We start from the raw sequence: 15,990 nt of genomic DNA, 5'->3' as shown, positions 1-15,990 counted from the left end.
CCAAAAGACGAGATATATCATGGTTCGGCAATTTGACTACTTCCACACTGGGAGTTCCAAGCTTTACTAGATGTCCGGAGTAACAGATTACAAGTCTCTCAATCCACTCACAAAGAATGAACACTCAACTCACAAAGAATTGCTCTCTTATAATCTCTCTTTCTTGATTTTGGAAAAGTTAGGTTTCTACCAGAAAAAAAACGTGATATTTATACTATTTTTCTAAAACTTCCTAAAAAGGCAAATTCATCTTTGAAATAACTCATGAGCTGGTGGTCGGCAACCGACTAACCAAAGTGGAATGCTGGTCAAAATCAATTTTAAATCACTGGAGGTCAAAACCTGATGAGCACGGGTCGCGCATTGCCCAAGTAGAAACTGAGCGCGAGTCGCACCCTTCACACCAGATAGAAAAAAAAAAACATCGTTTTCTCTACAGTATAGGATATACATTGTCTTCTCCTTCGCATTGCCGCCAATACCCACAGTCAATACTACCGAAGCCTATAAACAAAGGAAGAAAACCAAGCCAAGTCGATCAATCCAATAGACGGATGAAGGTGAAAGTGTTTGCTAAGATCTAAGGCTTTCCCATTCCTCTACTGCGCTTTAAAATCAAATAGCCAGTTTAGTATTCTTTAAATGGATTTAAAGAAAAAATGCCAAGGTAAGTCTACTGTTTTGCGAGTTCGCGAGTTAAGATAAGGTCTTGCACTCAAAGGCTCATATAGGCAAATAGACTTCTTATTTCAAATCTACTATTGTTTAAGCAAGGCAGTTTGTGAATTGTAGCAGGTTGCATTGGCTACTGCCAAAGTGCCAAGTAAACCTCAGAGTAGAAACTGCACAACTGATCTTGGTAGATTTAGTAGATTCTGCTCGTCCATTCCCAGCTAACTTTGTCCCCTGTAAGATTTTAAGTTACACACTCTCCAACTAATAGTCTTGTTGGTACAGCTCCCTCCATTATTTTACATCAAGTTCATAGCCACAAATATATGTTAGCTGCATAGGTGTAAGACATGGAACACGCACATCGCCTAGAGATGAGTGGTGTCTGATCTGGGCAACACTTCAGAAAAATATTCCCTTGTCATGAGAAAAATCAGTATGTATGAAGAAGTTGTAAAGATATTAACAGAATTCCACATTTACAATTTCGAGAACAACACACATACAAGAGACTGCCAGAATACATGTATCTGAAACTACAGTGGTTAGTAGTTTCGTAAGGAAATAAACTAAATATAAGTGACTTGAAATCAAGTAGATTTACAGGTTATCTAAGAGGAAGCAGAACATAGGAATCAGAGCAACATTCCTCTCAACACCAACTAACAAGGCTGTTGGAATGGAAACAATATTGTCTACACGGCTTCTGCTCCTTTTTAAGAGACCCAATTCGCCTCTTCTCCTGGCTCTTAACGTCATAAAAGTACAAAGCGTCATCGTAATGTATGAGAATTTTGACGAGGTCTAATAAGTTACTGGTATTTATGCCTGTCATTGAAACGAAGCAAGTGCCCCCGAAAGGGGTAGGTCTGGCAGGGAATGAAGAGGAATGATATGAGATCTTGTCCAATCGGATTTAGTGAGGTCCTTCAAAACGAACATCTGCAATTGATGATCAGAAACAAACGTGAGGCACAGTGATCCGCTGACTTCTGATAAGAGGTGGTGCTCCATGCATTCTGAAACTTCAAAGACGTCGAGTGGTGATGACATCAACAGATGTCGTGGAAATTTTGTCCTCCTGGAACACAACTTCTCGACATCAATTGACCATATGCAGTAGCATTGGTGAATATTATGGCCGTCCCCATCTTCATCTGTTGTCAACCAATGCAGTTCCTTATTAATTAATCAGAACGGGTTGTGAAAGCACGTCAATATTCAGTACCTTTTGGCGACATAAACAATGCCAATCCCCAAACTTAGGAGTATCTTCTCCAAGAGTAATCACACAATAAGTGAACTGAAGTGTGACTCCAAATACCTTGTATCTACCAATACTATCATCACAAACCAACGCCCAATGACCAGCGCTTGTGTTAGGAGGAAGACCCTCAAACTGGCCTGTAAGTGGGTTGGAGAGGTAAAGTCGTTGAGGATAGTATATTTCTTGAAAGAAGAGTAAAACCTCGAAAGATGCATGCATAGACAAAACGTTTTCATCTAATTGAGAAGGCAATTGCAATTTCCTCCGTGTCAAGTTTGTTTGTTTGTGGTTAATGGAGAAGTGACGATACTCGTACTTACTCGAGCTGTTTTTGAGTTTTGTATTAGTTGTGATGAGGATCTTTTCTAGTTCAGATTGTTGTTGTTTAGAACGGATAAAGTGGGCATTCACGAAATCGGGCTGGGAGATAAATTTGTTGGAGTAAAAAACAATAAAGAGACTAGGACGGCAGTAACAGGGAACACCCAGAGCCCAGTAGTGCAGAAAGATAAGACTGACTTGCACTCGAAAAGGCTGTTCTACTCTCTAGAACGGCAAACAGATAAAGAAGAGGTTTAGGCAATTGGCCAAGCCACTACCTACTAGCGAGACACACACAGAAAGCCCAAGCCCCGACCTGACTTGGATTGGTGCAGGTGTTGCTTTGTGTGAGTCCTATGTTGCACGGACATGGATGTAGACACTGACGCGGTGAATCGGTTATATCTCAAAAAAGTAGGACGCGGACGCGGCAAAAGTCGCGGAAATTAATTAATATTTATAATTTTATTTTATATAAATTAAACATTAAAAACTAAATTAAATGTATCAATATTCATAAATTCAAAACTATTAAAGATAAATAGCCACAAAATTAAGTTAATATTTTCTAATCAAACTTTAAAAACATGTCATAAGTTTTAACAAAACAAAAAAAATGAAAAAATTGAGTTTTTTAATATTATTTTGATTTATTTTTTATTTTTTTAGGTCAAAATCCGCATCCAGATTGTGTCTTGACCAGCGTCCGGTTTAGTTGACTGCGTCTTGACCATATTGACCGCGACCGACGCGCGTCCATGCCGCCGACGCGGACACAGCCTATTAAGAGGTGCGTCCGTGCTTTAGAGTGTGAGTCCTCCCTCCTAACATTGTGTGAGTCATCCCTCCTAACACATAAGCCTTTGTACCCTAAGGGCCCTTATGGTAGAGGAAGTCCTCATATACTTAACTTGCTAGTGGTGGATAACCAATGTGGGACTATTTTCTATGCACAAAAGTGTAGAGAATACTCTATGTTATTCTCCTCCACTTTGCACACACACTAGTATATTGAAATACAATAGAGATTCCAACAAAATTTGCACCAGAGTCTACATACAAACTTGAGGTTTTGGAACCAAGAGGCGAAAGTATCTTCAACAAAACTTCTTCAGGTATGTAACCACTATTTTCATCATCATGCACTCCCCTTAATTTTTTCGCAAGAGTAGCAACCATATTGTGAGGGAGTGATATTCTCATTTAAGAATATCAGGCACGTGTCCAACATAACAGAAATACCATACCGACCTCATGTCCTCGTCTTTCGAGCTGGCTTCAGAGCGACTCACATCATTAGCTCGCACACCCGATCTACGAAATCGCTCCAAAGTAGCTCAACTCGCACATCCTCACGCAGAACGTTCCATCTAATGACATCATCCATCATCTAGATGCAATCATCACCAAAGCCATACTTACACAATCCATTACTGCAAAATACGAACCACTGCAACCACTCCCCATCATTATAGTATTCCTACCAAGACCATCCATACACTTTTCTCAATCTCAACCATACATCTATGCTTGTCATGTTCAATAACTATAAATACCACCTGCATGAACTACGCCAGACCTGATTCCACTCTCCCCCCAGAAGTGAGAGCTAGATACGTAGGCAGTTCGCTCCGAACGAACTCGTTCTTTCCAATCTACTACCCCCTTCTCCTCCACCTTAACCACATTTGTAAAGCCCAGACTAATTCACACCTTTACATTGGCACCGTCTATGGTTTCGATTTCTTGAGAAACCACTTTACACAAGAAAAAACTCTCAAGCCCACGAAGCATGGCAAGCCTCGAAGCTCAAATCCAGAGCTTAGCAAACCAACTTGACACAATGAACGAGCACATCACCCTGCTCAAGCAGGAAAATATTGCATTGCGCGCACAAGTGCAAACACAAAACTCAAATGGTTCCATAGCCGAGGCCGGCATCAACGAAGTTAATCGGCAGATTAACGAGCTGTTGTAACAAATCGATCAGAGTGCAGTCAAGAATGACGCCACCCAGATCGTGCAAAAGATGCTGAAGACATATCGTGCTTCCCCCTTCACTGCTGAGGTACTTAGTAAACCCTCCCCTCCAGATTTCATCCAACCACGCTTTGCAATGTATGATGACAGCACATGTTCCGGGCAACACGTGGCTCGCTACATTCAGAGCCTCGCACTCTATAGTGCCCAGGGGGTCAACTATCTCCACTGTCGTTTGTTTCCTGCAAGCCTTAAAAATGGCGCTCTCGATTGGTTCTTGTCACTCGAGCCAGACTCGATAAAGAACTTCGAGAATCTCTGATCTATTCGCTAGCCAGTACGTCTACAACAGGCGTAAAAAAACTAACCTAGATTCACTTTTCCAGCTAACCCTGGGTAAAGATGAAGACATCTACTCCTTCTTAGGACGGTTCAAAATTGATATTGCGATATTTTTTGATATCTATCTAGTTTTTAGAAAAAGATATGAATATATCTAAGATATGGGTTGGATACATTCTTTTTTTTTTTGGTTAAATGGGTTGGATACATTCAAGTATAAAATGTGCAACTATCGTCCATATATCCCCAAATATCGCGATAAATTCATAAAAATGCAATAAAATGAAAATATCTACGATATATTCAATGTATTGTTAGTCAACAAAATTATGGATGCCCCTAAAACTAGCCAAATTTACAATAAAACCAAGTAACTTTGTCTTATTTTTGGCATAGCAAAATCGTAATTATGCCCACTTTTGACACTTTTTTTTTACCCTTAAAAAGCTGCCAACAAACACCTCAATTTACTACAAGTACTGTGTGATGAAGTCTCCTTACGTTTTTTTTTTATGGGAACACACACTCCTTATGGAAAAATATCTTATATCTTTAATTCAATTTGTAATATAGTATATAGTATTAGAATTAGATTATCAAATTTATATATCTTATATTTTTTTTTTCTATCTCTCTTTTGCTCAAATTAAAAGTTAAATACAAAAATATCTACATTTAATAAAAGCTCAAACAAAGCAAACTAATTTGATTGGTTGGAAAAAGTCAAACGTTAATTATGGCTAGTGTCTACACTTTGAGGTTTTTTTTTTTTTTGGGACTCTTTCTTTTATTCACGTAAATATGAGGCTCAACAATAGCGAGTACAATTTAAAGAAAAATAAATTGACTAGTACTTTTTAGAGACGGAAAAAAAATTGGTGAGGTGATTTTATGGTGATGATTTTTTTATTTCTTTTCTATCAAGAAAATAGTGATAAATTACAACTAATTAAGAATTATAGTGTTTCATGGGTATGATTTTAACTTGTAAGAGGAAATAAATTATGGAATTGGTGCTTCATTAGCAATTTAGCCGTCTTACTATTGATATTTTATTGATATTTGTAGATATTTATCGATATATCGTAATATATCCATGATATTTACAGTAAAAAATACCCACACACAGTTTGTTTATTTTTGTGGATATTTGTCGATATATCCACGATATTTGCAAGTGTCCCAATGTAAAATATCCCCACATAGAGAGATATATCTACGATATATATCCGTAAATCATGGGTCGACATATAGCCATATCCTAATATTTTGTACTATGGTATGGAGAGCGGCCTCAAAGAGTCGTTTGCCACATTGGCGTTCACCAACACCTACCGTGTTCGCAACCGCTACTGTCGGTCATCTTGAGAAAGAACGTCCAACTTTAGCAGAGCTGTACGCCCGAGTCGACAAATATATCAAGCTACAAAAAGGCCTGAAATGTGAAGGCCTCACTGAAGAACAAGTGGCAACGATCTCTGATGACGCCCCACCTTCTAAGAAGACGACCCCTCATCGCGACCAGATGTGCTAACTACAGCAGCCACAGAGTCAAATTATACATCCTCCTCCTCATCCTCACCCCCAAACCCCACTGACTTCTCTCTCTCTTCCTCCAACTCAACGAGACTTCTCGAATCTCCTCAGATCGAGAATCATCAGAATCAAACATCTATTTTTTTTCTCAGTGGTTACCAATCCTAAACACGAAAAACTACAACCGACCTACCAACTGAATAAAAAAAGCAAGGGCAGAAGAAAAAAAATGACGAGCAACAATGGTAGAAGAACTAACTTGAGAAACCTTAGCCTTGCGTTTTTGCTGGAGGAGAAACAAAAAATGACTTTTCAGATCTCTAAATTTGGTTTTATACAACTGACCTTTCAATTCCCAACGCATGTCATGATTGCACCCTATACTTTAGACGACACGCCCCCTACAACGCTGTTTTTCAAAATCCCGGAAAAAGAGGCGGTGATTTTTTCTCTTCACAACTGCTCAGATTCTCCCACATGCCAACTGGCAACTGCCGTCTCCCATCAGTTTGTCATACAACACACACTGACCTCAGTAGCACGGTTGGTATTTCCGTTCACGTCTGTTCGCCTCCTCACTTATGCTCAACACGCGCCACCGTTTTCTCTCAGTAGATCGCTTCAATGTACAAAACGACCTACTGAGAGGGGGCTGTGTGAAGGAGTGATATTCTCATTTAGGAATATTAGGCACGTGTCCAGCATAACAAAAATACCATACCGACCTCATGTCCTCGTCCTCCGAGCTGGCTTCAGAGCGACTCACATCATCAGCTCGCACACCCGATCTACGAGATCGTTCCAAAGTAGCTCAACTCGCACATCCTCACGCAGAACGTTCCATCTAATAACATCATCCACCATCTAGATGCAATCATCACCAAAGCTATACTTACACAATCTATTATCGCAAAATACGAACCACTACAACCGCTCCCCATTATTACAATATTCCTAGCAAGACCATCCATACACTCTTTCTCAATCTCAACCATACATCTATGCTTGTCAGTACACGTGTTGTGTGGATCTTCATATTCAACAACTATAAATACCACCTGCATGAACTACGCCAGACCTGTTTCTACTCCCCCCCCCAAAATGAGAGCTAGATACGTAAACAATTCGCTCCAAACAAACTCGGTCTTTCCAATCTACTAACTCCTTCTCCTCCACCTTAACCACATATGTAAAGCCCAGACTAATAGACACCTTTACACATATCTATCTCTGTACTGTGGATATAAATATCTACTAACAACGAAGAAGAAGAAAACGTGGTCAGACTTGCACGAAAGATTTATTTATGTCTAATACGGATTGGTTTCCGAATTAGAAAGTGTAATAACAGAGATAGGAGTCTAAGTTTATATTCTTTAAGTAATGGAATAACTCCCCAAGTGCCAACCTCAATACAATATTTGATTTATTTTAATAATTTGGTTGACAAAGCCAAACTAAATCAGTTCTAATAAACTTCTAATCAAATTATCAACTAGTTATAATAGTGCGGCAGAAAATAAGCTAAACTGGAAGCGCACACCACATAAAGACACTCAAATTTTACCATGGCTCGGCAATAGAATCGAGATAATTAGTGAAAATAGAGGATTGTGGGAAATAACTTTTTTTGCTTGCGAGGGATATTGGTTAGATTCGCCGTGAACTTCTTTTCAACTTGAACACATGCAAAGGTCTGGTGCCTCCTATATACTATCAAGCTACTCCTGCTAGCCTTTCTCGAGTTAACATATAACATTATTTCATCCCCTCAGTATATGCTTTAAACATATCGCAGGAAAAAAAGCTCTCTGAAGAACTTTTCACTAAAACAACAGTACAAAAAAAGCACACGCAGTTGTTGTAATAAATCTACTCCTAAATGGATGTCAAACAACAGTTGAAGGACTCAATGAAATCCGGAATTACATATTCAGAAGCTCAACATGAGCTCAGAAAGGAGAAGAAAATGAACTATATATATTAATTATTAGAAGAATGGCATTTCGATAAAAATGATGATTACGATGGGATACAATAACAAGTGCCTGCTAGTTTTTGTACATCTGAAAAATGAGTATCTGATCTAGATTCTAACACTGCAACTCATTAATAAGAGTGGGGTTCAAAATCCATCTCTTCCTCAACTCATGCTAAAAATACTAAGCAGATCGCCAAACATCATTGCCTCGTAAGAGATACTTCAAAGTGTTTACCCCGGAATGCCTCGCTGAACTAGCAATGAGTTGCAAGATAATGCAACCTCAGGACCTTTCACTTTTCACTTCTCCTCAGAGTTGTATTACCGGTGCTCACAATTATCAATATCCAAAATTGTCTGCAAACTCCAATAGTGGACCCAAAGCGCTTGGAGCAAACTTCCTTGCAAAAAGGAAACAAACAGGAGTTGGTTGGTTATTGTAAAGACAGTTATGACCTTCAAGCATTCTTTTCACGAACGCCTCGGTGATATCAGTTTTCCCGAATGTAGCCGGATGAGCGCCTCCCCTTGACCAGTCCACCCAAGTGATTGTCCTATTTGCTAACAGATGTCCTGCTTGAATGGTCAGCATGGTTGGGAAATAGTGTTCGTCCACGTAACAAGCTGGTCTACAGAACTCTTCGAACTTCGGATAGAATTTAGTATCCTCCACTATATTGACAGCAACCTTACGGTTAACTTCAAACCATTGGGAGGCTTTCCGCCACTGAGTAATGTTGACCTCAGGAGCCATTTTCTCATTATAGCGTCCCCTACCGTAGGGCCCAGGATCATCAAAAGCACCAATAAAACTATACATGGATCGCATTAAGTACTGGTATATAATGCTGAAGTTGTATAGAGGTATGCAGGACTCCGATACAAGTACAAACCGTTCATTTGAAATATCGAGCAATGCATTTGCAAGGAGTCGTCTCTCGGCATCACAAAGACTCATCTTCCCCCACTCAGTCACCTGCACACAAATTGTTACTGGGATGTAAGATAACTAATGACTTATCATGTCATGGTTTTATGTAGTGGTAACTGGAGTGCTCTAACCGGACTCTCTATTTGGCAGATCAACACTAGCATATGTAGTATATCAGTCCACTAATAGATCTCTACTGCATGTGTAACTTTGCTTTACTATCTTACCCATGATAAATTATACAACAATCACCTGCGCATCATATACTACGCCAAAAAGATACTGTGGATTAGATAATACACTTATAATGCACAGTATGCCTTGCAAAAAGTTTTGTGCTACTTGAGCTCTTGGCTCATATGTCTACTAAACTAGGGTTACCAAATGAGTTATCAACTACATGTGCACACTCTATTTCGAATCAATGTCAGCCAGTCATGTACTAGCATATCAATAAAAAGATCAAAAACATAGAGGGTCAAAGCATCATTTCAATATATTACCCTAATGTCCCCCTTCTTCCTCCAGGGTTCTTTTGAGGATATTATTCCATTTTTTCCACTCCTTTACTTGAAAGTTGAATGATCGTACTTGAGTTTTTTTGCATCTATTGTCCATGACTTGGATAATTGTCATGTAGGCCGCTCCCTACAGTTATTTTCCCTTTTCTTGTGTCTGTGTTTGTGCATGTCAGTGCTGGTTGTACCAAAACCACATGATAATTGTAAACTTATATCATGAGTCATACCTAGTGGTTATTTTGTGTCCAAATGTTGCTTCTCTAGGAAACAGGTTGGAACTCTCACTAAAAGAAAATTTCAAGTGTTAAAGCTTAAAAAACAACAACTTTCCACTTTTACCAGTTGATGTTATTCTAATTCTTCAATCTATACTCATTCATACACTCAGCTTCCAACTGCAATCATTGTTCCTTTGCAGTGTCTTTTTTCTAGTTTCTGTAGTTTTGGTCTCTCAATGTCTTCTGTCTCTCTTCATATACCATACAAGCAGGCAATCTGCTCAGTCAAAATTAAATAGACCATGGACGATGAAATGGATAAACCTAATAAAGATCGCATGTAAAAGCTTCATCTGCCTGATCTGACTGGATATGTAGGCAGGTAGTATCAATGGTGGCACCAGTGACCTAAAAAAAACTCTTTTAAAGCCCTCTTTTCGAGCTAATTCATCCATCCCAAATAACCACAGTCTAGCCTTATCTCAACCCTCCATTTGTGCTCCCCATCTCTAGTGTGTCGGTTCAATTTTTGCAATGAACTGCCTTACCTAAACCTCAGACTGTTGAGCATCACATATATCCCAATTATGCAAAGTCGAACTAAAAGTGGAATGAGACAATACCAAACTTTTGTGCAAGTAAAAAATAATACTTGTCAAGAATGTAGATATAGTGGGCATAATACCCTAAATAGACGATCAAGACTGTGTACCAGACTAAAAGTGATTTTTTGGCTGTGGAACAGTGACAGCATGTGCACATTTACTTCATTGATCATATTAGTAACTTCTGTATGTGCTAAAAGGCTCTAAAGGTTTTACCACACCCTGACCATTGTTTTGAAATCTACTACTTACGACCTCTACCGCCAACCAAAACCAGAACGAGCTCTAGAAAGAACCAATCTCCTGGTAGAAGAAATAATGACTTTATATCCTGGAGGAAGTGGCGTCTAAAGATTGTATTTGAAAGCATGTGGATGGCTGACAAGGATGACTAGCAACAACATAGCCGAATAAAAACAATCCAGGACTACTTTCTAACATCAATATACGCCAACATTGAATGGGGTTGGTTCACCTGCAACTTCTCCCACATGCCCCAAAAAGTGCTAGGGAACTTAATAAAACGTCCCCAACTATGGTTTAACTGAGCAGCTTCTCAAGGATCAAAACAAATCTGAGATCCAGTGTGATTCTAAGAGTATCTTCAAGAAACAAGCAAAGTTTTTTTTTTGATTGGCAAGCCTGTTTTAAATGAGATCAGTAACTCTTTGATGCTGGCGGGGTTCGACCCCCAGACCTCTGGTATCATCACCCAAAGGTTTTACCGACTTTGCTAGTCGGCACCTGCAAAGTCAACATTGAATGGGGTTGGTTCACCTGCAACTTCTCCCACATGCCCCGAAAAGTGCTAGGGAACTTGCTAAAACGTCTCCAACTGTTGTCTAACTGAGCAGCTTCTAAAGGATCAAAATTAATCTGAGATCCAGTGTGATTCTAAGAGTATCTTCAAGAAACCAGTAAAGTCTTTCTGGCATTTGTGGCACCATAAACAAAATACTTTACGACATGTGAACCACTCGATACATGTTTAAGAGTGTCACGCATAACCAGCAGAAAATAAAGTTCAAACAACAATTGAACTACCATTAATGGGTCAACTAAGGACAGTGACAGGACTTGACAGTCTAGTTAAAAAACGAACTAGAAAAATCAACATAAATCAGTTCTATGGTGATTAGCTTACAGAAACTGAGATGATGCTTTAGGATCCTCAAAGGTACCAGATATCAGTATCTGATACCATGAACAAAAAAAAAAAAAAAAAATCATAGTCAAGCATGAATAAAAGAAATGCTTATCCATGCCCGTAATTCAAAAATCAAAACAATGAGGACTAATATTTTCTAAACAATTTTTTTACCACGACCCGTCTTTTGATATTATAATAATTAAGACTACGACTTAAACAAACTCAACAAACAAAAAAGGATGATCTGAAGGGAAGTTTTGAACTGCAAATTTTTATCCTGAAAAGGTGCAATAAGCATTCAAGAAAGAAGACAGGATTCACAAATAAAGATATGTAAAGGTAGAAGATGTGACAAAGAACGCACTTCTACTCAGCATAAAAACTACACTCACTTCTATGCATAATCTCAGGGAAGAAAGAGGTTCACAATTCTACCTTCTTTTTTATCGGAAAAAATCAATTCATTCGTTCAATTTCAGATAATAAAATGTTACAAGTTACGTAATATGATCTTACGTTTAGCAAGATGCTACTAGATCGTACCCAAAAAAACCCTGAAGTTACAAGAGTATGCCAAATACAAAAGAAGTCGAGATAACACACTCTCCGGAAGATTGGACAAGCATTACCCCAATCATACAAAACCTCTTTGAAAAAACCTCTTCTACTATCTTGACACTTATTCTGTCACCATACTCAAATATCAAAGGGTTATCATGGCTTCCCCATTTTTTCTCTTTTTGTGGTCATGTCTTCAATTACCTACTCACTCAAATGAAAGTCTCTTCAAGTCAATCAAGAATCTACATGTTGATCTTCAGCTTTCAGAAAATAAGGTGTACTGGATAGGGATTCAGACCTAAATGGGAGAGTTGCCTACTTGTCCTCTAAATATACAATCCAATGCCCCTCTCCAATTTGAGCTTACTATAGCTCTCAAATTCAACAAACCACAAAGAGATATCTCTATAAACCTCCAGCAAATGCTCACAAATTCACACTTTCGCACCCAAAACACCAAGCCACCAACCTCCTTCGTAGCCATCACCCTCTTCACCGAACCTCTACAAAAGTTCATAAAGCAGATACTTATGACTCTTAAAGCCTAAGCCATTTCAGTATTACACAAGTACACATATTCTGATCTCATTAACCGGGAAAAAAAAAAAAAAAAAAAAAAAAAAGAAAAAAAGAAATCATCTCTGTCGACCCAAATGAAGTTTCTAATGAGACATGGAACGCCCTCATAGAAACTAACACAAAGACAAAAAAAATTGACCTAAAGGATTAACAGGAATCTTCTGGGAAGGAAAAAAAATCCACCCAAGGAAGGCACTGGTCAGGCAATGGGAAAGACATGTAACAAACATCCAAGCCCCAACCCAAGTATCCATGTCCTCGAATGGCGCCATCGACGTGTCTATGAAATAATAGTTGCACAATTACTTCAAGTTTTCTTAGTGGCTTAAAAGGTTCAGCAAGTATCACACTTCCATCAAAGTTCAGATTCTTCTATAGAACAACATGAATAAATTGTTGTCAACAAACAAGATGAAGTTTTATTTTCTATTTAGGTTTTTCATTCAAAGGAAACAATTAAGGTTAGTCCAATACAACCAAGAGATGCTAATTTAACAGATCTGCAGCTTCAACCTTGATGCATTTCCTAAAAAAACCTAATGATTATGCCTTCACTTACAAAAGTTTACAAGCAAATGAAAATATAAGTCAGAGAAACAGAGAGCCCCTTGTATAAAATTTCATGCTACTGTATTAAATGACTTTCACACCAAGAAAAGGGTAACAGGAAACATTCAGCATTTCCTATCTGATTATCTAAATGCAAAACCCGTACCAAACATAATGGCATAAAGAAGAAGAAGATATTTCATACCTGGCTAGGTATCTGTTTTTTATAGAAGACCGAACTCTGCAAAAAATTGTCATGGTAAGTTGGCAGTGAATGAATATAGATCGAATAAAGCCCTTCATTCCCCTTGAGAAACCGCTCCCAAAGAGGCGCGAATGGTAAAGGCCCTCTTGTCAAAAACATGAAAGCAACTTTTGGAACTCTTTTGAATGGATACTTCTTCACCCGAGGAACAAAAGACGCACGCCAGAACAACTCCTTATCACTCATCTTATGCATCAGTTTATTAGGTGGCTTAATCCAATGTTCTAAAGTAATTGGCTCTTCAAAACACGGCTGGAAATTAATCCTCGCATTCGTAACAACATTCTTCACTCCAAAATAATACATACTAAGAACCGAAAACGCAATACCCAAAACCAAAAACAAGACGAAAAATTGTAGTAGTCTCAATGGAAAAGGCCTACTAGATTGCACCGCTGGCCTGATAAACGCAGTCGTCTCCTTCCCTTCCTCAATCGACATTTTAACTTAACACTCAAATACCTTCTAAGGATCTAAGAATTTGTTTTGAGTATCAACCTTATATAGCATCTTACAACACAAGTGGTGAAAAAAGGTTTGGTTTTTTACTTTATGAAGAATCACTAAAAACTTAAATTAAATCCCCGAGTATGACATAAAAACTGAAACCAATTAATTATGATGGGCTATATATGGAAATGAATTTTTTTTAAAAAAAAAAAGGAACGATGGAGAATCAAATACTTATCTTTCCTTTGATGAAACTACGCCATATTTGTGAAGAAAAGATTTGAGAGAGAGAGAGAGAGAGAGATAAGTGGCAAAAGAGAAGGAGGGTGGAGAAATCTAAGAAGAGAAATATGGATGGTATTGTTGATTCTTTTTTAAGAATGTCAAACAACAACACTTAATAATCCTGCACTTGTCTGTCGGGCACTCGGACGTTTGTGTTCTTTGTTACATTACACACTAGTCATGTTAGTGTCACGTACTACCATGAGTTGTGATATTTTTGTTTACAACAAGTACCCTTATGAGGCTATGACAATATAGAATTGAGTTATAACTTTTTTTATTTACATCATGGAATGAAGGTAGGTAGGATGTCAAGGTTGGTAGATACTATTCTATCGTGATTTGGAATCTATAAGAATGGAAGGGGAATCTGTAAATTATCTCCAAAAATATTCTTCCATTTATGAATTTCTTTTTGGGGGCATACTCCAAAAATCAGTTATATTTAGTAAGGATATTCAGGTGGGGTTTACTTTCTTCTTTCAACCTTTGGTTTGCTTGTAGACATGGGCATTGATTTGGGTTTACTTGCTTCTTTCACCCAGGAGTTGTTTTTAGAGTTTAGACCCTAGAGGGATACGGATACACAGAAAATTGACACGCATATTCCGTATTTTGTATTAAAAGCTCGACGTAGTGGATGAAAGGTTGTATCGACCTAAAGTCATGCACTCATGCCATTGGCCAACCCACTCAGAATTATGTAATTTTAGCATGGTGATTGGTGGCTTGGTGCCCCTTCTCTTTTTCCCCTTTCGGCCTTTCCTTTTTTTGAGCCGGTCCGAAAAAGATAAGCTCATTAAACAATCACTTGTCAGAAACTAATAAAACCATTTTGATGGAGTCTGGTAATGGGATCCCCAAAATAGGAAAAAGAAAGTAATGGATCAACCTACAAGAGTACAAGAAGATGGAATATGTCAATTATGTGTGTGACTAATTAAGCAGGGTTATATCATTGGAATAAAACCATAAAAAAATTACAAAAACAAAAATAAAATCACATATTAGCATATTTTGCGGAATTCCAACCAATTTGCACGTTTGCATTCTATACTCCCAGTGCCGAAATTCGGTAGTAAGAGTTGATCACTTGACACTTGATAAACAATCATGCTTACACCTGAAGCTAACCTGTGACCGACAAAAATAACTTGATTATCTTCGAAAGGAATTTCGCAAGGTGGTTTGCTATGTGACCAAAATGTTTTCGTTTGGTCACCTATAATGTGTGACTTATTTGATGGCCGGCTACGTTATTATGGAGAAATGGACTAATACATGAACATGTACTTGACCACCAGCACAAAAGTCAGATCCAGTCAAATTAATGAACTAGATTCCAATTTGACATATTCCCAACCAAACAAGAGATCGAAATGGAATTGCCACCTTCACAAAAAAAAATGGAATTGCCACGTAAATTGGGTTCAATGACATTGGCAATACATTTTTCCTAACAAGTTAAAATCGGTTTTTGAAACTAATTAGTCGAATAGCGATATGCTTAATCGGTTAATTGGCGATTTAATCAGTTATATCAGATGTATATATTGACACTTTCAAAATATATAATAATATAATCATACAAGATATTTTTAAATAGTTATCCCAAATGCAACCAAAAATATCAAATTCTCGTAATCATATAATCAACTCAATTTTAGAGTACTACAAAAATGTCAAACATAACAATTATGTTAAATATTTAAAAGAATAAGAAGAGAGAGAGTATATATTAGAGAGATAGTACAATAATTTGAATATTTAACATTTG

The 15,990-nt window shown here is 38.0% G+C and overlaps 1 protein-coding gene across 1 annotated transcript; it reads right to left on the bottom strand.

The window, feature by feature from the left end:
- Positions 1–8,077: 8,077 nt before the first annotated feature.
- On the bottom strand, positions 8,078–14,395 carry LOC147511905 (glycosyltransferase BC10-like). Its single transcript, XM_086603506.1, has 2 exons — positions 13,419–14,395; positions 8,078–9,075 (listed from the first exon to the last, which is right to left on the bottom strand). The coding sequence occupies exons 1-2, from the start codon at positions 13,917–13,919 to the stop codon at positions 8,440–8,442; spliced, it is 1,137 nt and encodes a 378-aa protein (XP_086459632.1). The 5' UTR covers positions 13,920–14,395; the 3' UTR covers positions 8,078–8,439.
- Between the last annotated feature and the right edge of the window lie 1,595 nt (positions 14,396–15,990).

The sequence above is a fragment of the Coptis chinensis genome, chromosome 3 (genome assembly GCF_015680905.1).
Source record: "Coptis chinensis isolate HL-2020 chromosome 3, ASM1568090v1, whole genome shotgun sequence".
NCBI lineage: Eukaryota > Viridiplantae > Streptophyta > Magnoliopsida > Ranunculales > Ranunculaceae > Coptis > Coptis chinensis.
The sequence above is the reverse complement of the archived record's forward strand: the minus strand, read 5'-3'. Positions and strand labels throughout refer to the sequence as shown.